The sequence below is a fragment of the Lutra lutra genome, chromosome 17, assembly GCF_902655055.1.
Source record: "Lutra lutra chromosome 17, mLutLut1.2, whole genome shotgun sequence".
Classification (NCBI taxonomy): Eukaryota; Metazoa; Chordata; class Mammalia; order Carnivora; family Mustelidae; genus Lutra; species Lutra lutra.
Window position 1 is genome coordinate 27171771 of NC_062294.1, and position 25047 is coordinate 27196817.

Below are 25047 nucleotides of genomic sequence, written 5' to 3' on the forward strand. Positions count from 1 at the left end.
CGCGGCCCCGGCCAGCTCGCGTGCGCTCCCAGCCGCTCGGGGTCCGGCGCTCCTCCCGGGCGGGCGGGCGGCGGCGGCGGCGGCTCGGGCTCCTCCCTCCGGCCTAGAGGGGCGGGGGTGGGAGGGAGGTGGGGAGGCGAGGCGGGCGCTTCCTGGAGGGGCGAGCACTCCCCACGCGCGGAGCGGGAGCGCTGTCCCGCCCGCCGCCCGCAGCTCGGAGCCCGTGGCTGGCGCGCCCTAGCGCTCCGGGCTCTCGGCGCCGCGGGGGCCTAACGGCCGGGGCCGGAACCCGAGGGTCCGAACGCTCGAGGCCGGAATCCGAGGGTCCGAACGCTCGAGGCTGGGACTCCGCGGATCGGAGCGCGGCTGGTTCGCACCCTCCCTGGCCGGCCTCGCCGCGAGCCGCGGGCACCTCCGAGTTCCGAGCACCGTGCGCTCAGGGCCGCGGACGCGGGAACCGAGGGGTGGGCTCAGCTCAGCTCAGCCCCCAGGGCCCCGAGCTGCGCCCTCGGGGGGTACACGGCAGGGCTGGGTTCTGGGCTGCGTTGAGCCGCGCTAGGACCGCAGAGTCTCCCCCTCCTCCCGTAGTAAAAGAGCTCGGCATTTTCTTGTCGCCAGACACTGGGAAGATGACACATATTTCTCTGGCAGAGACGCTAAGATAAAGACAGTTTCAACAGTGCCTGGGGATAGTTAGCGGGCGCGTAATTAAGGGGGGGCCTTGAGGCCCTGGCCCTGAGTCCCCCTTTTCTGTGAAGGCCTTCTTTTACCCTAGAAGAAGCATCAATTCTTAAGAAACGCATTTATCGCCTCCGGGCGCTCCCGCTGCAGACCACTCAGCGGTATTTATCTGCACACACACACCCCAAAATCTGGGCCTCCGGCGGCTCAGCCGCATTTAACCAGATTGTGGGAGATCTCATGGCCAAGTCCAAAGCCCTTGGCCCTGCGGCTCAAGGACCTCGTGCTTGGGTTGTGGGTTTTCCGTTCTGGGTAGGAGAGGGTTAACTAAGAGATTCACACTGCAGCCTGTGAACCTCCCTTCAGTCTGAGTCACAGGCACTTTGCAGCCTTGGAGGGGCGGCCACTAAGAAACCCCAGGGCTCTGAGCTTTGTTCTCTGCCTGCCTGTCCCCCATCCATCCTTCCTTTCTCCTAGCTCTCCTCACCTTTCCTCCACCTAAGTCTTCAAAGACCTCTCAGCCCAGCTTTGGGGCAAACCAATCCATAGACATACTTCATCCAGCGCCAGCGCCACCTCCCCCAGGAAGCCTTGCCTGATTGATCTGGCCCCCAGCATCCCTATCCTCTCCTGGCTTCAGAGCCACAGGAGTGGCAGGTCCTGGGATGAACTATGGTGAACACAGGCAGAGTCCCTCCCCTCGAGTTCCTCACCTCCCTGGACCAAACCCATGACCCAGGTAATTGTATTATTGGGTGAAAAGTGCAAAGATTGGAGGTGGGGTGGCCCAGAAGACCCCACTCAGCCACAGAAGTCAGACTTCCCCAGGGAGCCCCGAAGGATGAAGTAGTTGGGTCTGCCCAGGGTGAAGAAGATCCTGGATCCCTGGCCACAGGGACAGAATTTAATAAAGGTCAGGGATCCCAGCAACTGCCCTCCTAGGTATCTACCCAAGGGAAATGAAAGCCTGTGTCCAAACAAAAACTCCTACGCAAATGTTCAGAAAAGCCAAAAAGTAGGGACAACTCCAATGTCCATTAAGCAATGAATGGATAAACAAAATGTGCTTTCTCCACACCATGGGATATTATTCAGTCACAGAAGGGGGTGGTGTGCGTATGATCTGGACGAACTTTGAAGTCATGATGCTAAGTGAAAGGAGCTGGTCACAAAAGACCGCGCATATGTGTGATTCCATTGCCATGAAATGTCCACACTAGACAAGTCCACAGGCACAGAAGGAAGCCTACTAGCTATCTAGGCCTGGGAGGAGAGACTGGGGAGTGATTGCTATTAATGAGGGTTTTGGGCGCCTGGGTGGCTCAGTCAGTTAAGCGTCAGCCTTCGGCTCAGGTCATGATCTCAGGGTCCTGAGATCGAGGACTGCCTTGGGCTCCCTGCTCAGTAGGAACTCTGCTTCTCCCTCTGCCCTCCCCTCTGCTCGTGTTCTCGTGTGCTCTCTCTCTTTCTTGCAGAAATAAACAAAATCTTAAAAAAAAAAATAGGGATTTCTTGGGAGATGATTAAAAATGTCCTGAACTTAGATGACGAAGTTGCACAGCTGTAGGTATACTCAAACCATTGACTTGTAGACTTCAAAGGGGTGAATGTTATGTCTAATACAAAGCCAGGGAGCAGGAGAGGCCAGAGGTTAACCGATGAAGGCCAAGTGACCATCATGTGTTGATTCTACACTTGATGCACACACAATGCAAGGCCTTCACAGCACAATGCTGAAGGGAGTCTTTCCTCACCTAGCTGGGGTTCTCTCTGCAAAAGCAGAAGGCCTTGATTTCCTGAAATAAGTCTAAGTGTGTGTGTGTGTGTGTGTGTGTGTATGCACGTGTATGAAACACCTGCTGTCTGGGTGTTTATGTCCACAGTCCAGGCTGTCTGGACAGACAGATGAGAACAACCAGGGTTGCCTATACACTTGAGTGTGAATTTAAGACACTCCAAAAACAAAAGAGTATTGCGTACCAGGCCCTGGCTGGCCTCAGGCGTGTGGGAGGGGGTAGAGGATGGCGGGGCTCCCAGTTATTAATGTTGCATCACAAATCACCCACAAATATAATATATCTATCTAACAAATATATTATAATCTATCTCTCAAGGCTCTGAGTGTGGGGGTTCACCTGGGCTCAGCTGGGGTGGTCCTCGCTTAGGATTTCTCAAGCAGGTGCAGTCAGATCACAAGAGGGGCTGGCGTTCTCTAGAAGGCATATGTTTGGCGGTTGACGCTGACTGTTGGCTTGGACCTCAGCAGGAGTGGTCCATGACCGTTCGTGCGGCCTGGGCTTCCCTGGGATATGGCGGCTGGTTTCCGAGAGTGAGCAGCGAGCATCCCAAGAGGACCAGGCAGAAGCCTTGTTATCTTTTATACAACCTTGGCCTTGGAAGTCATAGGATGTCATTCTGCCGTAGTCACCAGCTCTCTCCATAGACCCTCCTCTCTGAGAGGACTGTCACTGTTATGGGAGATACAGCGGTGGCTGTCTTTGGAGAACACCGTCTGCCACAGGGAGCTGATACGGAGACATATCCGCGATGGAGACATACCCCGTAGGATCACATGGCTGACTCCAGAGCCAGATTCTAGGCGTGGAGCCATGGCTCTGGTTTGAATCCCAGTGGCTGTTGTTATTGCCTGGGTGAGATCACTCATTCCTCTGGGCCTCAGTCTCCTGCTCAATAAAATGGGAGGATAGATTTGGTATCCACTTCTTGGGATGCTTGTGGGAAATTCAGAGAGACCCTTGTGTGATTAGAAGGGTACCAAGCACTCCTAGACATCGGAACTGTCTTTAAGTTCCAGAGTTGTGGTCGCTGAAATGCAGGGAGCCCCGCTTCTAGGGTCAGGATGCCCAGGCACTCCCTGCCCTTCCAGTCAGCCCCAGACACCTCCATCAGCCCCAACCTTGTGCTGAAATATTTGTGTGGGGGTGCAGACCACAGGCACAGCCCAGGAAACTGGATGCTTCTGTCCTAGGCACTCAACCTGGGGACCCCAGTTGGCCTTTGTTCTCTAGGGAAAGCTCCTTTTCAGTCCTCTCCTCCTAAGGGAAAAGGTCACTTTCTGGGCAGCTGGGTCGGGCTTGAGTTTGTGTGGGATGAGCAACAAGGTACAGTTGCCCAGGCCCAGGGCCAGGGAAGACACCTGTTCTGGAGGCTAGAGGCCTGGAGACACACGGGGTGGGGGTGGGGTGCCTCACCAGGGTGGCTGCCAGGAACAGGAGGCAGACCAGCTGTCCCCAGAACTTCCTGAGACCAGCCCTGGGAGGATCTTTGCCAAAGAAGTCCTTTTCTTTTCCAGGAAGCTCCAGGATGTGTCCAGAGGGCATGTGCAGCTCTGGCTGGGGTGGGGCCACCTCCCTCCAGCCTGGCCTTGGCCCTGCAGGGGGGTTGGGGGCAGAGCAGGTCTGGGTAGAATTCCCAGCCCTCCAGACTTGGCGGGGGCTTCCTGAAGGACACACGGACCTGCAGACCAGTTAAATACCCTGCCAGGACCACCTCAGCTTCCTGCTCAGTGCAGGATTAGAATTGCGGCTTCGCTGAATGCTGGCTATTGTGACCTTAGCCTCTGTTTTTTCCTTTGTCAGCCGGCAGTAGATTGTTACCCAGATGATGGCTATGGGTCTAGAGGAGGTCACAGATGGTGGAAGCCCTACAGAACAATAACCAGGCAAGCCAGGTGACAGAGGGTTCAAAACCCTCCCCGAGGGAGAATTAGCCAGAAGGTCACCTTCTCAGTGCTGATAAAAGTGGGTCCTTGTGCCTTGTCACTGCGCAGATGAGAAAAACTGGGTCTTCCCCTGCGGAACTGAGTCGCAAAAAATTTCAAAGTGGTTAAGAGAGTAGATCCTAAGAGCTTTCCTTGCAAGGAAAAAAAGAGTCATTTTTTTCTTTCTCACTTTTTTTTTTTTCCTTTTGTAACTCTCTAGGAGATCCTGGATGTTAATTAACTTATTGTGGTCATCATTTCACTCGGTGCTGTATGTCATGTGTATCTCACTGAAACTCGAGGGAAAAATGAGCGAAAATAAAGTCACGAAACTCAGGCTGGATTCCTGGCACAACCCCTTACTAGCTACGTGCCTTTGGACAAGTCGGGAAAAATCTCTGGGTCTCAGTGTCCTCCTCTGCAAAGAGAAGGTCACCAGGATCCTCGGTACAAAAGAAGGGGGATAGGGGCAGAGCCCTGCTGAGCTTGCCCCAGAAGCCACTTACTCCTTCCCTTGAGTCCCCACCTACCTGTGGCTGCACATTCGCATTGCCTGGGGGGCTTTCAAAATACTCTTTTTTTAAAAGATTTTATTTATTTGACACAGAGAGAGAGAGTACAAGCAGGAGGAGCAGGAGGTGGAGGAAGAAGGAGAAGCAGGCAGGAGAAGCAGGCTCCCCGCTGAGCAGGGAGACTGATGTGGGGTTCTATACCGGGACCCTGGGATCATGACCTGAACTAAAGGCACTTAACTGACTGAGGCACCCAGGTGCCCCAGTACTCTGTTTTTTAAAAAGGGATTTTAAAAAGTTCCCCCGGTGATTCTAACCTGTAGTCAGGGTGAGCCCCACTCCCTGGTCGACAGCCTCGTGAAGCTAAACGTAGTCCAACAGGACAGACATCACTTGGGGAGGGGGTCTTCTTGGAAATGCAGAATCCTAGGCCCTGCCTGATACCTGCTGAATCCGCATCCGCATGTTAACAAAATGCCCAGATGATTCCACGCATGTGACAGTTTCTGTAACTGTGACTTTATCATTCGAGAAGTATTGGCCTGGGCGGTGGATTTCAGATGCGTGTGTTTGGGGACAGGATGGAAGGGGCAGTTTGGGAGGATCTGAGGCCTGTGGGGACAAGAAGGGAGACGGTGACCCCCATCAGAAAGGACAGAGACCAAGTGACAAAGTCACAGAACGGGCTTCTCCCAGCCTTGCAGACAGACATGGACACCTACTGGCCCAATCACATTCCAGGGGAGAACGTTCTCGTTGGGAACCTGGGGGCTCCCTTTTCATTTCACTGCTCACTTGGCCACAGCCTTACTTTTCTTTGAATTGTGTTGGTTTTGTGTCGATATTTAAACAGCTTACTCTTCAGAGGAAGGAGGTGGGGAGACTGGACCTCGTCCGTGCTAGGGAGAAAGGCAGTCCGGGACTCCCAGCAAGCAGGTGGCAGAAGACGAAAATGAATGAAATGGGCAAGGTGAGTGGGCTCGGCCAGCCGGGTCTGGTGTGCTGAAGGGACTGTTAATCTCAGGGCAGCTGCTGAACATTTCTTGGGAGTTTTAGAACCTGGGCAGAGCGGAAGGGGAGAGGAGGGACAAGTAAAACGAATGAACAGCAAATGGAGAGTGTCCCAGAGCTTGAGGCCCTCCCGGTGTGCATTTCACCTGGCCTAGAGCTTCGGCTTGGTGCTCTGTTCCTCGCTTAGCCATGACGTCCCTGGGCAAGTCATCTTCAGGCTTGGAGGGACTCCTACTCCAGTGTTGGGAAAGAGAGAAGACAGCACAGGGCCCCCTGGGTAGGAAGGGGCACCCCAAGGGCCCACAGTCACCTTGGTCTTTTCCTGGGGGAGGCAAGACAGAATCTGGGGCTCGAGTTTTCCGGGCACACTTGCTGGAACCTCTGCCTGACCCTCCCCTCCCCCACAACCAGGCGGATGACACCATCCGGAGCCAGGTGTGCCCTGACCTGGGCCCGATAAGTGTGTCCTCCTGAGGGGTGTGGATGCTTGGCACTTGGCCAGAGGACTTTCTCCTCATGCTTGCCGGAGGACCAGAGACAACGTGGAGGGCGGCAAAGGTCAGGGCTGAGCTGCCCAGGTAAGCCACCAGCAGGCAGGACATCCCAGGCTCCTAGGCCAGGTGGGAACCGCTGCTGGCATCACTCTTAACCTCATTCTGGGCCCAATGGCCAAGGAAGCTTTCTCAGGAAATCACTAGTGGGCCAACCTGCCCTCTAGTGGTGGTAGGCGGTAAATGCACCCCCGCCTGCAACGGGGTGCGGCTCTGGAGGAAAGCTTCTCCAGCCATCAACCTGTTCAGCCCACAGGCCGGTGACAGGGAGTGGGTGCTGTTCTCCTGTCATTTCAAGCATCTCTTCACCTCATATGATATTCAACCCTAAAAGGGGAAGGAAACTAGCATGTAACCGGTACTTGCTGCCTACCAGAAACTGTACACCATGCTTCCTGGACGGCTCCAAAAGTCCTGGGGACCAGGGGGGATTACTAACTCATGTCCAGAAATTGTTTTCAAAGAACAGCAAGGAGTCAAGTCACAGTCCACTCCATGCCCATCTGACTTCCCAAGCCATGTTATTTTACATACCACCCATCAGCGGCCCCCTCCAGGGCCGAGTCCAGGCCTTCAATAGGACCCAGCAAGCAGCAAAAGGGAGAAGGGGACACACTGGGGAGTGGTGAGGACTGTGGCAAACAGAGATGTGTGCCATACCTAAAGGGCACGGTCCAATTTCCCTTGAGTGGGGAATGTGGGGACTAACGCCTAACTGAAAACTGAAAATCTGGATTTATGTAAAAAGCTCCCACTTTTAAATATTGACGCCTGATTCAGAAAAGAGTTTAAATAGCATGCAAGTCAAACAAAGGACCATTCTAACACTCTGAGCTTCTATAATACTCTCACGGTACTGCTGATTCCAGAGTGGGTAGGCAGCTTGCCCACGAGCCTGTGACCAAGCAGAGACAGAGTCTGGACTTGACCCCATGTCTTCTGACTCCTGGGCCAGTGTTGCTCTCAGTCTACCTCTCTGTGGTCTGTCTTGCTCTCCAGGCCCTGGGGCAGGGGGTGAACCACTCCGGACCTTGGTGAGTTAGCAGCACACATCAGACTCAGGGTAGAGGCTGGGACATCATCCACATTTATTGGTCAAATTTGGCTTCAAGTGTGGCATGGCCATCCTTGGGCCTTTCTGGAAATAATGTTAGGTAGCACGTGCAGCCCCTGGGAGTTCACCCGGATCCTGCTGAGGTAGTGTCTGAACCCAGTGGCCTTGCCTGTTTATCCCAATAGTACCTACCCCACATCCTTAGACAAGGCTTTTTCCGGGACATAGGTCAGACTGGGTCCATCCGTTCCCGAGGACCATCCCTAGATCTGGACCCAAAGTCTTTGGAAGCTGGGGTTTAAGAGGAGGGAGTCGTCCCATTTACAAATGGGAAAACTGAGGCTTGAGGCAAGATGGGCCTCATCCCAAAGCCTCGTGCTGAGTCTAGGGCTTGGCCCTCAGGCCACTGGGCTAGTCAGTGCTTGGACACTCTCCCCATCCCACTTCTGGGTGGAGAACATTCCCCGGCTTAGCTGTTCTGAAAGTGCAACGTATAAATATATACTTGGTTTTAAAAAGTAATAAATTAGATTTTCCACCAGCCTGAGGGTATCTGGCCAGCCACAAGTCCTATGATATGAGCATCTGTCACATGTCATATGCAAACCACGGATCATGTGTGCTGCCACGTGGTGGTGCCAGGACCTATCCCACTGACCCACAGGTCACGCTGCGAGTTCCACGTAACGTCACATAGAATTCTGCCACATGTAATCTTCTGTGTTGCCCATCACATCACAACACTTTCATTGTGTGACATGTCTCTGACTGGTCACGCATGTCACATGCAACATGGGGTAGTCTTTTGGCCACACGAGGCTCCTGGTCTCTTCCTGAAGACCGTAGCAAGACCAATGTGCCCCTCCCTCCTGGGGCAGCACACAGGGGCCCCCAGCTGAGGCTCTTCTCCTGAGCCCACTGTCCTGGTGAGTGGAAGTTGGCTTCACTTGACTGAATTCAAAGGATCTTGAGGGGGGCCATCAACTACCCCGAGGCGGCTGCGGCTGCTTGTCAAAGAAAGCGAAGTCCAGCCTGGGCTCCTCATTCTGCAGGTGCTGGGCCATGTCGGGGGAGATGGGGTTGTTCCAGAGGCTGCAGGACACAGAGACAGGCACTGAGCACCAGGAGTGGCATGCTTGCTCATCCTCTTGTCTCCATCCCCTACAGATGGGGAGACCCAGGCCCAAGACGGGGAAGAGCCATGCCCAGAGCTACCTGCAGGTTAGACCAGCATGGCTACCCTAGGGAGATGGATATCCTCCCCACCCACCTCCTGACTTCTCCCACTCAGTCTTCATCCCTAGGAGCTCATGATCCCAGCCAGGACCACACTCATATGACACGTTTGTGCAAATAAGGAAAAACTCCCCTTCTTCATGACACTTTACTTCCATCATGTGAAGTTGTCATGAAATATTCATTTCTATTGAATAAGCCACTTCACTACCATTTACTAGAAATCCGACATGCCAATATATGAATGGTGTCCTGTAGAAGCAATGCCCTTGTGCAGTGCACAACCTATATGGCCGTCTGTGGTGGCTCTGATTCTACCATTTTAAGTGCTTACTATGTGCTAGGCATTGTGCTCAGTGCTTTAAAGAACTGTTTGGTTCTCACAGCAACTTCCTGAGGTAAATACTATCATTGAGCCCATTTTACAGATGAGGAAATTGAGGTCAAAAGAGGTTGAGTTGCTGACACAAAGTTCCATAATTGGCAAATGGCAGAGCTGGGATTTGATCCAGGTCTGTGTGCAGCCAAATTCTTGGTGGAGAGAACCAAGTCTCCTCTGATAATCCCCAAGCCAGGTCTTGCCTCTTTGTACAGGGAGTCCCCTTATATTATAGAGGTTGGTGTGGCCTCCCACCCATCATCCCCCCACCGTGAGCCCTTTTTACCGGATGACTTGGATGCCAGACCCTTGTGCCAGCCCTTCGACCAGGAGCCAGGCTCCACAAGCTGTGATCTGGTTCTTCTCCAAGCTTTCCAAGAGATAGCAGAGAACGGGGAAAGAGAAATGGCTTGAGTGGGGGGGATGGGCTTCCCTATATGCCCCGCCCCCAGGCCAAGATGCTTGCAGAACCCAACACAGTATAGCAGGAAGGCTGAAGGCCGGGGCCCAGGGAGAGCTAAGGTTGAGAGGGGCTTGGACCAGAATGTGCAACTCAGTGAGTTCCTGCTCTGTGGCAGGAAGTGGCCTCTTGGTTTTCCCAAGGATGGGGGTTCCCCTTGGCATGCTCCCCCAGTTCTGGTTTCCCAGGATGTGCCCCTCATACTCCATTTTCTTCAGCCTGCTCATCCTCGGCAGGACCCGGGCCAGCTCTGCAGCTGCCTCGTCCCCAAGCAGATTCCAGGACAGCCTGCAGGGGAGGGGTCCTAAGGTCAGTGGCAGGAAAACAGTGAGGTCAAGGGGTAGAGACAAGGTGGCAGGTGCGGAGGGCTGGGGGCCAAGGAGGTTGCCACGCAGGTGTGAGAAAGGCCACTTGATAGGGTGCTTGTGCGCCCGCCCAGAAGACTTTTCAGGGTGGAGGTAAGTCTCTTCCTCTCCCCAACCCAGTTGTTACGCTGGTCATCTTTCAAGAACCCAGACAGCTTGAGAGCTGGCTGTCCAGAGAATTCGGAGCACATGGTCTGCAGCAACAACGTCCTGATCCAAACTTCTACCATGCACGTGCCTTCATCATCACTTGCCCTATCCATGCACCCCATTTTCTTTAAAGTGGTCCTCCCCTCTTTTTTTTTTTTTTTTTTTACTTTAAGAGATTAATCTTAGGTAATACTAATCACTACTATCAATGGGAAACCTGCGTTGACAATCCTAAACAGAAGGCAGTTACAACGATAAATACAGCACAGACGATAGTAATTTCTAGCTGGAACCTACGTCCTTCCAAAGATGCCGAGCCTGTGGCCTGCCCCCTGCTGGTTACAAAGGGAGAATCACGAAGAAAAACGTAAGCAGAAAAAAATTCAAGCACTCTCTGGCTGGTAATATTTCAAGACCGCAGCAATTAGGTTGCACTGGCTAATCTCTGATTTATCTTTGGTATGAAATAATTATCTGCTCCATAGTCATATACACTATTTCTTGGCTTATCAAGTAAAAAATAAATCAGGAGAATCACCAATGTTAGGTGTTAAAGATGCCTTAGCAGGGATCTGGAGACTTTCTCTTTGGTGTCATGTAATGAGAAGGATTAAAACCTTTAAGATGGACAAACCATAAGAGACTCTTAATCACAGGAAACAAACTGAAGGTTTCTGGAGGGGAGGGAGGTGGAGGGATGGGGTAACTGGGTGATGGGCTTTAAGGAGGACACGTGATGAGATGAGCAGTGGGTATAAAACTGAACCTTTGGGGCACCTGGGTGGCTCAGTGGGTTGAGCCTCTGCCTTCGGCTCAGGTCATGATCTCAGGGTTCTGGGATCGAGCCCTGCATCGGGCTCTCTGCTCAGCAGTGAGCCTGCTTCCTCCTCTCTCTGCCTGCCTCTCTGCCTACTTGTGATCTCTCTCTCTCTGTCAAATAAATAAAATTAAAAAAATTAAAAAAAAAACTGAAACTTTGACACCAATAATTCATTATATGTTAATTAATTAAATGTAAATAAAAAATGTAAAAAAAAACACCTTTAAGATGCAAACCTAATATCCTCTTGGAATCCCCTGTGTCCTGTACCTTAGGAAACAGCATTTTCTTCCATCGTGTGGTCAGGGCCCCAGGCTAGTCCTTAGTATGGTTCGCCCCTGTGGCTGCCCAAGGCCAGAGCGCATCTGATTGCCAGGAGGGGGGTGGGCACGGCCAGCAGGCCGGTGGGGAGCATGCTGGTTCAGCCACGCCTCACCACGAGCAAGAGGTGTACAAAGCGAGGTTCCATAAACCAGATGAGGGGATCTACCCAACCACCTCCCAAAGGGAAGGTCAGGGGCAAAGAGCTTTCAGAGACCCGCTAGTCTACCTCCCTGCCTGTCCTGCTCCAGCCCACATGAGGGAAACAGGCAGGAGAGGGTGAATGGATTTGCCTGACATCACTCACGGCCACAATGTTCAAACTTCCTCAAGAGGAGGCTTAAGGAAGAATGACCTTCCCCATTTACAGACCGGGGACCGGTCGGGGAGGAAGCCAACCAGCTTTAGGCTGGAAGGTGGTGGGCAGCCAGGCCAAGCCCCCAGACACCCGCCCTTTCCCGCTCAGGCTTGTTCCAAGCACTCACAGGACTTCTTCCAGTGCGGGGCAGAGCACCAGGCTGGCAGCAAGGGGCCTGGCAGCGTGATTGTCAATCTCACAGGAAACCAGGCTGGGGACAAACAAGAGGACAGGCTGAAGGGTGACTGAGTCAGGGGCATCTCCAGCCAGCCTGCCTCTGCCCGCCTTGCAGTCGGAGCCCGAGGCAAAGGAGTGGTCCGGAGTGGGGGTGCGGGGAGACTTAGGAAGGCGCCCCTTTTTGCCCCAGGCTTCCTTATACTTGAGGTCTCTGTCACTTCAAAGGCCTTCCCAGGTGCCAGACGCTGCCTCCCTCCCTCCCCACCAACCCCAGCTCCCCAGGTGGTCAGGAAAGGCTACTCACTCGATCTGCCTGAGCAGCGGGAGCCCCTGATGGAAATGTGGGACCCCTGTCGCCAGACTGTTCACTGCCAAGCTGTGAGATAGGGAGACACCTGTGAGAGGAGCCCCGAGACCCGCCCTGGCTGTTCCTCTGCCCACACTCCATGGCCCGCACTCACCTAATCTCTTCCACGTATGGGCATCCATCCAGGGCCTGGCTCAGGAGCAGCGCCCCCTCTAGGCTCAGGCCGCTAGAGGGCAGGCTGGGGAAAGGGGAGAAGGTGAGTGGAGGGCGGCAGGTGTGGGGCTCAGGAGCCTTCCCAGAGCCCCCACACTCAGCATTGTTTCAGGCCGCCCCATCAGACCATCAGGTCACTGTCACCCCAAAACCTCTCCCCATCCACACAGGACTCCGGGGGGGGGGGGGCTGTGGTAAGGCCCCCCAGCTTTTGGGGGTGAGATCCTAAGTTCAAGGCGGGGCTCTTTCATGTGTCAGTAAAGCAAGCTCTCCATGCGTCTCTTGGCTTGGCTTCCCTTGCCTGGAAAACGGAGCAGCTGGCAATACGGCCTGGGGGCCGCTGGGAGGCTTTGGCAAGGCCGGGGGCAGAAACCGGTGCTTTTCTGTGGCCCAGCCCTTTGCTGACACTGCCTTACCCGCCCTCAGAGCCGGGCTCAGGGACACACGGAGTGCAGACCATGGTACTTCTTTTGCACATAAGGAAACCGAGACTCAGAACGGGTAGCGGCTTGGCCCACGGCCCAGAAGGGGCTGGTCACAACCCAGGACGAGGCTGGGTCTCCTGACCACCCAGCCCCAGACTCCAGAAGCAGGGGAGGAGTGGGCAGGGTGGGGGCAGGCAGTCCCAGCATGTACCACGACCTGACCTAGGGCTGGCAGTTCCGTTAGTGGAGGCCTTGATTCCCCAGTGCTGCCTGTGAACCCCTCCCGGCCAGCCCTGCAGAAGACCCTGGTGGAGGGACACTCACTGTAGGACTCTCAGGTGGTGGGGCAGCCTCTGTGCCAGCCTCAGGGCTGTGACATCTCCCAGGACGTTGTAGCCCAGCCTGGAAGAAGACAGGGATGAGGGTGAGCACCGAGCCGGCTGGCTCCAGACCCCGTGCTGCCCTGGGCCCCCTGGGAACACAAAGGCCAGGAGGGCTTAGGGGATACGAAGGGCAGAGGGCAGCCAGCAGGACCCACACTTACATTAGCTCCTCCAAGTGCTCGCAGAGGGCGAGAGACTCCACCAACAGCACTCCCCCAGCTGGGCCAATGCCATTCCCTGAGAGGCTGAGGGTGGGTGGACATCAGACCCTTGGACACCCAGGTCCCCCGACCCGAGCGCACCTGCTAGGGCCCCGAGAGACCACACCCCCGCCATAGACCTTCTCCACCCGAGGCGGCAGGAAGGACCAGACCAGGGCCTGGGCTGGCTGAAGATCCCACGGCTGGCGGGGACCGCACGTAACCCAGCCCCACCGCTTGGACACTGAGGATGGCACAGGAAGGTCAGCCTGAGCCGCGGCCAGGGTCTCCCCCGTCCGCAGTATGGCTACTGAGGGCCCCTGTCAGGAGGCCTGACCACTCACTCTATCTTCCTGAGCTCGGGCAGCCCGGGGAGGATGGCAGCTAGGTACTGGGCACCGAAGTCTCCAATCTGGTTGTGGCTCAAGCTTGGGGAGAGAACAACAGGAGGACTGGAACCATCCGCCTGCCCCCCATGTCATTTTGTCCACAGCCCCCCTCTCAGCACAAAAGAGGCAGTGATGTCTAGAGAGAGGCCCCAGCTCACACTGAGCCAGGCCCCTCAGCCCGCCTGAGATGAGGACTTCTGACCCTTGTCTTCTGTTTACAGGATGTTCTCCCTGGTGTCTGACCTGAATCCCTCTTGCTGCAACCCACAGTCTCACATCCCATCTTGGGGTTTCCTGACGGTCTAGGCCTGGGGTTGTGAAGGGGGAAGCGGGTGAAGGCACGGGGACGAGGCTGGGCAGAGCATACTCTATCAAGGATCCCCTTGCTTTTCCCATCTCGCCCTGCCCAAGTTGTCTTGGGTCGGAGGGCAGAAAGGCAACTCACCCTAGCTCCTTCAAGCTGCTGGCAGCTCTGAGAGCCTCCAAAAGCTGGAGGCAGCCGACGTCACAAATACCGTTCCTGCTCAGCCTGGAGAAGCAGAGGCCTTGGTCAGGAGCAGAGGCCCAGGCCTTTGACGGTGCTAGGTTAGGTTTGCAAAGCTTTTACACACCAGGAACCCATATGTTGAACTTCAGGGGTTGGGGCGGGGGACAGGTAAGGTGGGGATGACTGTACCCGGAGTCCAGATGAGAAAACTGAGCCCAGGGAGGAACCATGACGGGCCACACACTGCTGGTGACTCCCAGGCAAAGCGGAAACGCAAGCCCAGAGCTCTCTGCTCCCCCTGGCCCAGGAGCCGTGGCCACACTGTTTCGCCTGGCCAGTCTCTGCCTCAGCCTCCATGTCATGGAACGCCCGGGCCACCCTGGCTCACGACCAGTCTCATGGGGCTCCGTAATCCAGGCAAATCATTTCTCCCTGGCACAGGTGTTCTAAGCGATGGAAACACTAGGCTTTTCCATAAAACCGGTTTATTGACCTTTTCTGCACCCTGACCTTGCCCTGCCCCCATGAGTGGCGAAAACCCAAACCCAACAAACCACAGGAGGCAAACTGTCTTGGCCCTGTGTCAAGGATCTGAAGGTTGTTTTGTTTTCCTTCTTTTCACAAATTAAACTTTAGGGAAGTGCCTTTCTGAGAATTAATTTTGGATGAAATGACCTAGTCCCATCTGATACACTTCTCCGAACTCTCTGACCTCGTCTGTCATGCACTCTAGGCAGCCAGGTGGGGGAGGAGGCTCGGGGAGACACAAAGTCTCTTGGGTTTATCTGTAGTCACCACATTTTATATTTTGCAAAATCCCAAGAAAAGAATGTGTTATATCTGTTAATCAAGGTGGCCAGGGGCCCACAGGGAGAATGTCAAGGTCACCAGATCAGAGACCATACCGTCATTACTGACCCCCAGGATTGGTATTACTTGGGAGCTTGTTAGAAATGCAGAATCTAGGCAGCGCAAGCTTGTGGAATCAGAAATGTGAACGAGCACACCAGGAGAACGGTGCACATTTAGGGCTGTTCCAGGATTTGGGCCCAGCCCCTGGCGGTCACTCCTATAGCAGGAGGGAGCTGGTGGCAGCGGAAGGCAAGAGCGGTGGGCACTGACCTGGGGGGGCAGCAAGGTGCCCAGGACGGGAGTCACAGAGGGTCCTCAGGGAAATGCCTCTAGTGCTTCCCTGGGCGGGCGGTCCCCACAGACTCCGGGTGTGTCCTCCCACTCATTCCCATGGGGTCACTGGGCCACTCACCGGAGGCTCCGCAGGACGCTCATGTGGCTTAGTCCCTGGGTGAGCAGGGCCAGGGCGGAGCTGCCCAGTGGCAGATGGCTGAGGCTGGAGGAGAGGAGGCCAGAGGAGGACATCACTGGGGTTGGGTCCCCGGTAGAGACCAAGGCCCCATCCAGTCTGCAGGCCTTGGTGCTCGGCAATCCCCAAGGACCTCCAAGATAGCCATTTACATCCACACGGAGTAGACATATTGTATAAAACAAAACTGCGTGAGGCATCCAAAGGCCATTTCTCTGCATGAGTGAAGGCCATCCAGGCAGCAGGTCTGTGTTCCGAAGCACACGGGACCCAGACTGCTGACCAGGCATCCTAGCAGCCCCAGAGGGGGCATACCCTTGAGGCTGAGCACTGAGCTTGGGGCCATCCTGAGAAGTAGAACTCTCTCATCCCCATTTTGCAGATGAGGCACACTGAGGCTCAGAGCATGACTAGAGAGCTTATTAAAGGCCACACAGAAAGTAGAAGCAACGGAACAGAACCCAAGGCCATAGGACTCCCGTTCCTGAACCCCAAGCATGTGTCACCCCTGGGATCACACTCCTTCAGGCCCCTACCCGGGGCAGGAGAGGGGAATAATAATAATAATAATAATAGGAGCCAGTACTTGCAGAGTGTGAACTCTGTGCCAGGCTCTGTTCTAAGGACTTGATATGTATTATCTCATTTAATCCTTGCCACACCCTTAGGAGGTAGGTACAGCTATTATTGCCAAAGTTAAGACGGGGAGAAAAGCACAGAGAAGTAATTTGCCCAAGCTCACACATTCAGAGGCATCCTGGTCTGCCTAGAATTGAGGGGGGCTCCAGGATGGGCAACTCTCACCCCCAGGGAAACTGGGACAGCAGTCACCCTACCAAGGGTTGAACCCAGGTGGCATGGCTCCTAACCAGGGGCCATACCCCTGACTATTCGGCCAGAGATGGGGCAGGTAGAAGAGGTCAGCTGGTGGCAGGGAGGAAACACTCAGAAATGACACTCAGATCTGAAACGGGCAGAGGCGTCTGCCCCTCTCTTCATTATGCCCCTTTAGAGCTGGGGTGGCCGAGCAGGTGAGAGGTAAAGAGAGTGGCACTAGTTGCCTGGGAAACCAGGGACAGGTCACACATCTGTCCTGTTCTCTGTGGTACCTCCAGCCCCGGGTCCTGGTAAACACCTGTTAAATGCATGCATGAGCCAATCAACGATCTCACTGGGCCTCCAACACTCCCTCTCCCTGTCCCCATCCAACAAAAGCTTCCAAAAGCTGAGCAGAGGTGAAGGCACATGGGGGGAGGACAAAGAAACAGCTTGGGAGAAAGACACGTGGGTCCTCTGGTCAAACGTCTCTCCGATACCATCCACGCCCCGGTTCCCAGGACAAGCAGAAAGGGACAAAGTGGGAGAATTCTACTGTTACTGGGCAAAAAGTCAGAAGGCTACTTTTAAACCATATTCAACACATATGTTGAAAAAAATCTGGAAGCAAATTCACACACTGCTCCTTCAGAGCAGTTTCCCCAGGGGGTGTCACTGCCAGAGGATTTCGTGTCCTTTGTTACATATTTCTGTAATTACGGAACTTTCTATAACCGGGGTATATTTTTGGTCATCAGAGAAACTTAGAGATTAACAGTAGAAGACACTGTGTAAAAGGTTCTGTCTAGATACTGATATGTCTGGGCACAGTGTGGGGCGGGGGGGCTGTCCTTCACACTGAGACTATCTCTGCTCTTGTTGGAACCTGGTGACTTCCAAAGTATAGGTGAGAATAAAAACACTGCCAGTTCCCAAGGAAATGATTGTAAACAAAGAGCGGTGGACAGCTGTGCGTCTTACCTGCCCACAGTCTGTTTCCCCCATTTCTGACAATAACATCCAGAAACACCACAGGCCCCCCAAGTGCAGACAGTTGGGTGGGCATGTGACCCAGATCTGGCCACTCGGAAGATTGTATGCTTAGATCCCCAGTGCTTGGCTTAGGGGTGGGCATGTGATCTGAGCTGGTCCAGTGAGAATCATCTAGAGCCTATAACTACAGAGACATGACAATATGCTCCCTTTCTGTGAAGCTGGTAGAGAGGAAGCCTGCCACCCACAGAGACCACCTGCCTGAGAATGAAGTCAAGATAGGGGTGGGGACAGGGCAGAGAGAGAGAACAAATACAAAACCCCTGGATACAGCCATGCCTGAAGTTAGCTGCCTTCTAATTTCCTGTGGCATGAGCCAGTCAGTGTCTGGCTTGGGTCAGCGTGAGCGAGGATTTTATTTCCAGGGATCAAGCATTCTGACGGCACTCAGCCAGGTAAGGGAGTAAAAGAGGGTAATTTGGCTCACCTGTATCCATCCAGGGATGTCACAGCTTGTGTTCACAAGAGAGGAAAAGGTTCCTAGGCTCCCAGCTCCTCCCCACCTTCCTCCCTCCCCATCACCACCACCACCACCACCACCACCACTTACTCGAGCCTCTTCAGCCAGCACATCCCCTCAAGGACCGCCATCAACACTTCGGTGTCCTTCTCAACAAATGGATTGTTGGATAAGCTGGAGGGGCCAAGTACGAGGTGAGTGTCAGCCAAGCCTTCCCGGCTCCTGGAGCTGAGCTATCTCACTAGCCACCTGCATCTCTTAGTGCCCTCAGTGGGGGCAACTTGGGGTCTGCAGATCTCGGACCACCCTCTTTGTCCAGGCCCCACTGGGGCACTCCTGGCTCAAGGGCTGGGCTTTGGGGTTCCTGAGGAGGGGGCATGGCTGTTGGCCTTTGGCTGTCTCAGAGGATCCAGCTGAGAAAGGATGCCCCAGGTGAGGGCTGTGAAAGAGGAAGCCAGGGCCAGGGGACACACGGACACACACGTGCAGTGATCCCTTCGACCCCATAGACCCCCTGGCAGAGAAGGGCGATGACCCCCATTTTACATTTCACGTGAAATGTAAAGACAGACAGGCATGGTTACTCATCCTGGATCACTCGGAGCCAGCGGTAAGCTGGGACCAGGAAGGCAGTGCTCAGCCTTCCCAGGCCACATCCAGGATTGCTGGGCTTCATCAGGGAGCCAAGAGACAGGCCGAAGTCTCACCACCCACCTTACCAAAGGCCCAGCTCTGCGCGCCACCCCTGCCCTCGGCTGGGCCATCCCTTCCCAGATCCAACCACCCCCCACCCCTCTGCCACCTCTGCGACTCACTCCAATTCCTCCAGGTGGTGGCAGTGGCTCAGACCAGACGTCAGGTGGGCCAGGCCCTCAGAGCTCACACAGCTGGAGGTCAGCCTGGTGGGGGTCAAAGGCAGAAGGTCAGGCAGGGACTCAAGGCCTTGAGAGCTCTAAGTGTTGCTAGCAGAGGCCAAGGAGGAGGGGTGGGGCAGGGGGGAAGGTACCCTCCTTCCCTTCATAAATCTCCCCCACCTTGGAATCATTAAGCTTAGATACAGCCTGGACCAGTGGAGTATTTCCCTAAACCGTACTCAGATAGCAACTTCACCGCCTATGCCATAGTCGGGCCTCACTGTAAATCTAGCTAGCTTTTACCACGAGCTCTGCATCTTTATTTAAACCACAAAGCTGAGTAGCAAGTATTAGAGAGGTGTTCAAGATACAATTGGCCACAAAAGGACACTTGCTCCCGGATGCAATCACTTGGTTTAAAGGAGAATTAAAAGTGAGAAAAGCTTCATTTTGCAACCATCGTACTGACGTTGGATTGAGGCAAGCCTTCTCGGCGAGGGTGGAAATCGGCAGACGACAATGTGAGAAAGGAAAGGATTTTCTACAGCGTCTTAAAGCGTCTCCCTCCAAGATACGGGTTAATTAGAAAGGGGAAAACAGGAGCTTTGCAGGGGAAGAAAGCCGGCAGACACTCCCACCTTCAGCGGGGAATCACAGTTATTACTGCCAGTCTGGGGTGGGGGCGGGGGGGGGGGGAGAGACAAAGTGTGCCTCCCCGAGGAGAACACACCACCTCTGTGAGTTTCTGCCCCAGAGGCAGGACCTAAACCTCAACTTGAGGGAACACTGAAGCCAAACAGAGGGAAAATCACCGACAAAATCACTGAGATGTAAATGTCATGACAATATTGTGCAAGACAAAGAGGGCCTGAGGACCGTTCCAAATTGGAGACAAAAGGCAAATGACAATTAAGTGTAGCGCATGATCTTATGTAGAATCCAGGACTGGGGGAAAAAAAATGTGACAAACAACATGACTGGGACATTTGGCAAAATTGGAATATGAACGGTAGTTTTGATAACGACAGTGCACGGATGTTAACTTTCCTGCATTTTATATGTTTACTGGATTACAGGAGGGAATGTTCTTGTTCTTAGGCAATTCATTGAAATAGCAAAGGGTGAAGGGGCACGTTTATGCAACTACTTTCAAATGGCTCAGAAAAAGAGGGAGGGAGGAGAGCAGAAGGGAGGGGTCAGGAAGGAGGGAAGAAGGGAGAAAATATATTGACAAGGGGTGAATTTGGGAAAATGATATATGGAACTGCTTCTAGGTCTTCTGTTCATTTGCAGTTATTTGCAAATAATAAAGGAAAAAAAGGAAAAAGAGGAAATCACTCTTGCCATGTGGCAATGTGGATGACCACACACCCTGCCATCATTTCCTGGCCTCAAGGAGTCCCAGCCCCTGGGGTGGGGAGGGCAGGAAGTGTGCGGGCAGAGCACAGCTCTCATCTGCATACCTGAATGTCTTCAGCTCAGACAGGGACCGAAGGAGGCTTTGCAGCAGCAGAGAGCTGGTGTCACAGAGGTTCACCTGGGACAAGCTGCAAAGGCCAGAGCACATTCCAGAGGATTTCAGGTTGGATGCTCCTCAGGGATCATCCAGCAGACACAGGCGGGGAGCCCAAGATCGGGAAAAGAACCACCCAAGAGCTCGCAGTGGGGGCACCTAGGCCACCCTGGGGTTCTCCCTCCACTGGCCAAGTGTGATTCTCTCCTGCTTGGGGAAGCAAGAAGGCCAGAGAAAGTAATGTTACCCCAGGCTCTGCTCATTCCCATGCTGACCATATCCTGGATTGGTCAGCTTTTCCCATGTGGCCTGGTTGGGGCACTGGGGGGTGACCAGAGAACTCAGGGCCCTAGCTGGTATTTCAGGGTTCTGACCTGAGCTGCTGCAGCCTGGCACATGTCTCCATCAGCTGCCAGACAAGAAGGTTGTGGTGGGTCCCAAGGTCACAGTGAGCCAACCTGGAGGTACATAGGGAGGCAGAGGTTTCTGAACACCTGGGTCACTGCTGGGGACTCAGTCACTGCCTAGAAGGAGCTTACCTTTGAGGGGTAAATAAGCACGAATGAAATAAAGTCCCACAATTTTCTATTCAATTATGGCAAGTGCTACGAAGGAGAAGTCCAGATGAGGCAGCTGGTATGGCTGTGCAGGTTGTTCACTGCACAAGGGGACCCACCTAAGGAGGTGAGTTGGGGCTGATATCCAGCTATGGTCTGATCCTCAGAATGTACACAGGCAGGGCTGCATTCATTCAAAAGGGGTGACATTTTAATTTCCAAAATGAGCTGTATGGATTAGGATGCTGTGAATCCAGGCATCTGTAACGGTGGATCATGGGAGAACTTGACTATGTCTGGGAGTTCAGAGGGACTTTCCTGAGGTGGTCGTATTTCCACTGAGACTTGAAGGATAAGGGAGAGCTAACCAGGTAAAGGAGGGAGAAGGAAGGAGAGAACATTCTGGTCCAGTGATAGCCTCTGCAAAGGTCCTGAAGTCAAAGGGAGCAAGGTGGTGTTGGGGGAACTGAAAGGTGGTACGGATGACTAGAGCTGAGACTGAGGTTTGGGGTGGGGTTGAGCAGGCTGGGCCAGACTTCTTTGGCCATGTAGACACTCTGGATATCAAAGGACTCTAAGCAAGGCACGAGACCCATTGATCAAAAGCAACAGTTATCCCCACCCCTGGCCCATCACCAGCTACCCCCTGGGGGCCCAGGTACTAGGTCCTACCTGAGGGCCACGGCCTCTGGGTTCTCCTGACGTGGAAACTCCAACTGGAGAGAGAACTGCTGCTGGGTCTCCGAAATGCTGAGGAGAGAACCGGTAGCCAGCTCGAGGTGCACAGCAGCTTTCCCGTGGAGGCTGAGCTCCACCTGGGGCTGCCAGTCTACTGACTCTGAGCTCCCAGACCCAGGAGCCATCTGGACCTAGGTCAGTGGGACTCCACAGCCTTTGCTCTTAACTACTCCACATCATTCTGTCACCTCTAGTCCTAGAGCCACAGTGCGTGCTGACTGTAATCCAGGGGTCACTTCCAGACAATCAGTGTGGACGCCCCGCTCTGTCTACCTGGGATCCAGCAGCTCTTTGTCTTAATTCTGTGGCTGCCTTCCTCTCTCTGGCCCTGTGGCTTGATTACTGCACAAGTCCCAACAAATATGTGTAGCCCCTGCCATCTTGGAGATCCAGAGAATTTGCTAGTGACACAGCTACTATCCCACAAGGCCAGACACTGACGTCTAGGTGAGGGACAGTCCCAGTGGTCATGAAAAGATGAAGAATTCTGAGGGGCCTTCTCCCTCCACTCACCTTATTTCAGTGATGTTGCCTGAGGCCTGGGTGCAGACTTCTAGCAGGGCAAGCACCCCGGCTGTGCCAACCCACGGCTCCTCCACCCTGTTGCAGAAACAGAAGGAGATGAAGCTCCCCTGGGGTGAGCTGGGGTGGGGGGGCAAGGGCGGGGCTCAGACGCTTTTTGGCTTTGCTTATTTAAAAACTATAAAATTACACAACTAGGCACAAGCATCAAACAGGAAACTAACAACACCCTTGCTCTGACAGTTACTACAACAATCCCAATGGAAAATATTCTTTTTTTTTTTTTAAACAGCAGTTTTAGGCTTAAGGAAAGGTCCATATAGCATTGCATGGCAAAGACAAGGAAAAACAATCCTATATAGAACATCCCCATTTTGTATTTAAAAAAGGAAAAAAATATGTATGGAAAGAGAAGAAAACATGGATAGAAACAGGGAAACAGGGGCGCCTGGGTGGCTGATTCAGTTAAACGTTTGCCTTCAGCTCAGGTCATGATCCTAGGGTTCTGAGATCGAGCCCCACGTTGGGTTCTCTGCTCAGTGGGGAGTCTGCTTCTCTCTCTCTCTCTCTCTGACCTTCTCTGTCCTTGTACCTCACTTGTGCTCTCTCTCTTGCTTACTCGCTCTCAAATCAATAAACAAAATATTTTGAAAAAAAGAAATAGGAAGACAGAGATTCAAGAAAAATCTATTAAAAGGTAACAACAGTTGTTTAGATGGTAGAATTCTCACGAGTGGTTTCTCCCCTTCTTCCTTAGTTTCCAATATTTTTCCGGACTTTCTACAATGTGCGTGCATTAATTTAGAAGCAGGAAAAAAGAGAGTTGTTTAAGATATTTCTGCTTTTGAAGTTATGTTGAGTTTTTTTTCTTTTTCAAAGTACTATCTTCTTATGTTCATCTGGATTTTCCACAAATTTCTACGATGAGGACGGATTATTTTTAGAGTACGAAAAGTTTTATTTTAAAGCGTTATTTTGGGTGAGCCAGCAATGCTGGGTAGATACCCACAAGAACTGAAGGCAGAGACACAAAGAGGTATCTGGACACCACGGTCGCAGTAGCATAAAGAACCACAGACAAAAGGTGGAACCACCCAAGGATCCACGGATGGACGGATGGACGGATCAACGGAACATGGTGTCTATGTACAAAGCAACATCAGTCAGCCTGGAAACGGAAGGAAATTCTGACGCCTGCTTCAATGGGGATGAACCCTGAGGCCGTGATGCAGAGTGACACAAACCAGTCACAGACAGGACAAATCCTGCCCGATCCCACTTAGACGGGGTCCCTAGAGCAGCCCCAACTGTGGATTCAGAAGGAGAATGGTGGCTGCCAGGAGCTGGGGGAGGGGGAAGTGGGGTTGTGTGTCATGGTAGTGAAGTTTCAGTTTTCCAAGAAAAGAGCTGTAGATGCAGAACGATGAGGCTGCATTTAACACTCCTGAACTGTAGCCTTGAAGATGGTTAGGAGGATAGATTTTGTTAGGTTGGTTGTACCACATCTGAAGGAGAATGGCATCTGGGACAGTCACGAGACCTCACTGGCCTCCTCACTGGCTGTGCTGAGACGTGCTGAGCCCCGGCCATGAACTCAGTGTTTGGGACCCAGATATGTAACTGAGTCTCATGGAGCCTTTGGGTCTAAGTTCCGTTCCGGGAAAGTCAGGGGTTTAGAGGAACGAACGCAGTGACGTCAGGAGGAAGCTACCAGACAGAGCCAGCCAGTGTAGACACGGCCCAGTCGGCACTTTTGTCCACAGGTCAGTGATGTAAAAGAGGAAAGCAGGGCGGGGGCGTGTGTGACACGGACTTAGAGTCCTAAAAGCCATCACTACTCCATGCCAGTGTGCTGCTTGGCTGGCTCCTGGGTCCGACGTACCAGCTACCCCATTTGGGGACAGTGGGACCTTTTAGATCGGACTGGATCTGATTCTCCTGGGAATCCTCATTCAACCGTGATTGTGTGCAAAAGGTCCTTGTTTTTTTAAAATTCGTGGTGAAATGTTTAGGAGGCGTGTTTTATGAGATCTATAACTTGAGGAAAATTTAGCCAAAAAAAAAGAAAAAAAATGAGAAGATGAAGCAAGCATGAAGAACCCCGAACAACCGTGAAGCCCAGGGGCTCAGGACAGGAGACTCTCTACTGCTGGTAACTTCTCTGCTTTTCTGAAAAATTTATTTTCTATTTATTTATTTATTTGCCTTGTGATTTAAATTCACGATAGTTGACTTACAGTGTATTACTGTTTCAGACACAGAGTTTAGTGATTCTTCAGGGGCCTAGAACACCCAGTGCTCATTCCACCCCATGCCCTCCTTAATGCCTGTCACCTAGTGTCCCCGTTCTTCTTTCCCCCTCCCCTTCAGCAACCCTCTTCTGGAAGTTTTAAAATGATCCCCGTGAGCAGGCACACCCGGCATCTGCTATGTTATTGCTGACCTCAGCGGGGTGTCCTCTGCGGGTTCTTGTTTTTCTTCAGTGCCCAAGAAGACACCCCACCTCAAGGAGGGCGGCCTCTCCGTGGGCCTGAAGGGGTTTCTGGGGCTAAAGGCAGGGTCCAAGTGGCAGGGCTGGGTACGGGATGTGGCTGGGGGCACGATCCTGGGGGAGACCCATTCTCCAAGGCCCTGAGCGAGACAGTACCTGAGACTGAACAGCCCCACTGGCCACCTCAGCAGACTCAGCAGTTGCGTCAGCTGCTCCAGGCCCAGGCAGCACCGGGTCAGCCTGGGGACAGAGGTCGTTACCGGGGTGGCTCTCACCGGGAGCCCCCGCCCCTTCCCCGCTCCCGTGGGTGGGCCCGGTGACTCACGTGAGAGCTGTGAGCTTTAGGGCCTGGTTCAGGCCAGTGGCCAGTCTGGACACGTGCTCTGGCCCAAAGTTGCACTGGCTCAGCCTGCGGGCACGGGGTAAGGGGCAGAGCCCAGGTGAGGCCTGCTGGAGCTCCTGGGGCTGCTGTCCTGCCTCCTCCCATCTCCCCTAGGGCTGGCGGGGCGCCCCCCACAGAGG

General features: G+C 53.6%; 1 protein-coding gene across 4 annotated transcripts in view; it reads right to left on the reverse strand.

Moving 5' to 3' along the window:
- Nucleotides 1–7540: 7540 nt before the first annotated feature.
- NLRC5 (NLR family CARD domain containing 5) overlaps nt 7541–25047 on the reverse strand; it is an 85050-nt gene continuing 67543 nt past the window's right edge. For all 4 annotated transcript variants that reach the window (XM_047709955.1, XM_047709954.1, XM_047709951.1 and 1 more), the window contains 19 exons: nt 24851–24934; nt 24682–24765; nt 22026–22112; nt 21447–21524; nt 20592–20675; nt 20168–20251; nt 18666–18749; nt 17941–18024; nt 15465–15548; nt 14159–14242; nt 13669–13752; nt 13286–13369; nt 13066–13143; nt 12258–12341; nt 12101–12172; nt 11747–11830; nt 9810–9893; nt 9432–9515; nt 7541–8622 (listed from right to left, as the gene is read on the reverse strand). In XM_047709955.1, coding sequence (XP_047565911.1) covers nt 8511–8622; nt 9432–9515; nt 9810–9893; nt 11747–11830; nt 12101–12172; nt 12258–12341; nt 13066–13143; nt 13286–13369; nt 13669–13752; nt 14159–14242; nt 15465–15548; nt 17941–18024; nt 18666–18749; nt 20168–20251; nt 20592–20675; nt 21447–21524; nt 22026–22112; nt 24682–24765; nt 24851–24934 — 1603 coding nt within the window. In that variant the 3' untranslated portion in view covers nt 7541–8510. The remainder of the gene's footprint in view (nt 8623–9431; nt 9516–9809; nt 9894–11746; nt 11831–12100; nt 12173–12257; nt 12342–13065; nt 13144–13285; nt 13370–13668; nt 13753–14158; nt 14243–15464; nt 15549–17940; nt 18025–18665; nt 18750–20167; nt 20252–20591; nt 20676–21446; nt 21525–22025; nt 22113–24681; nt 24766–24850; nt 24935–25047) is intronic.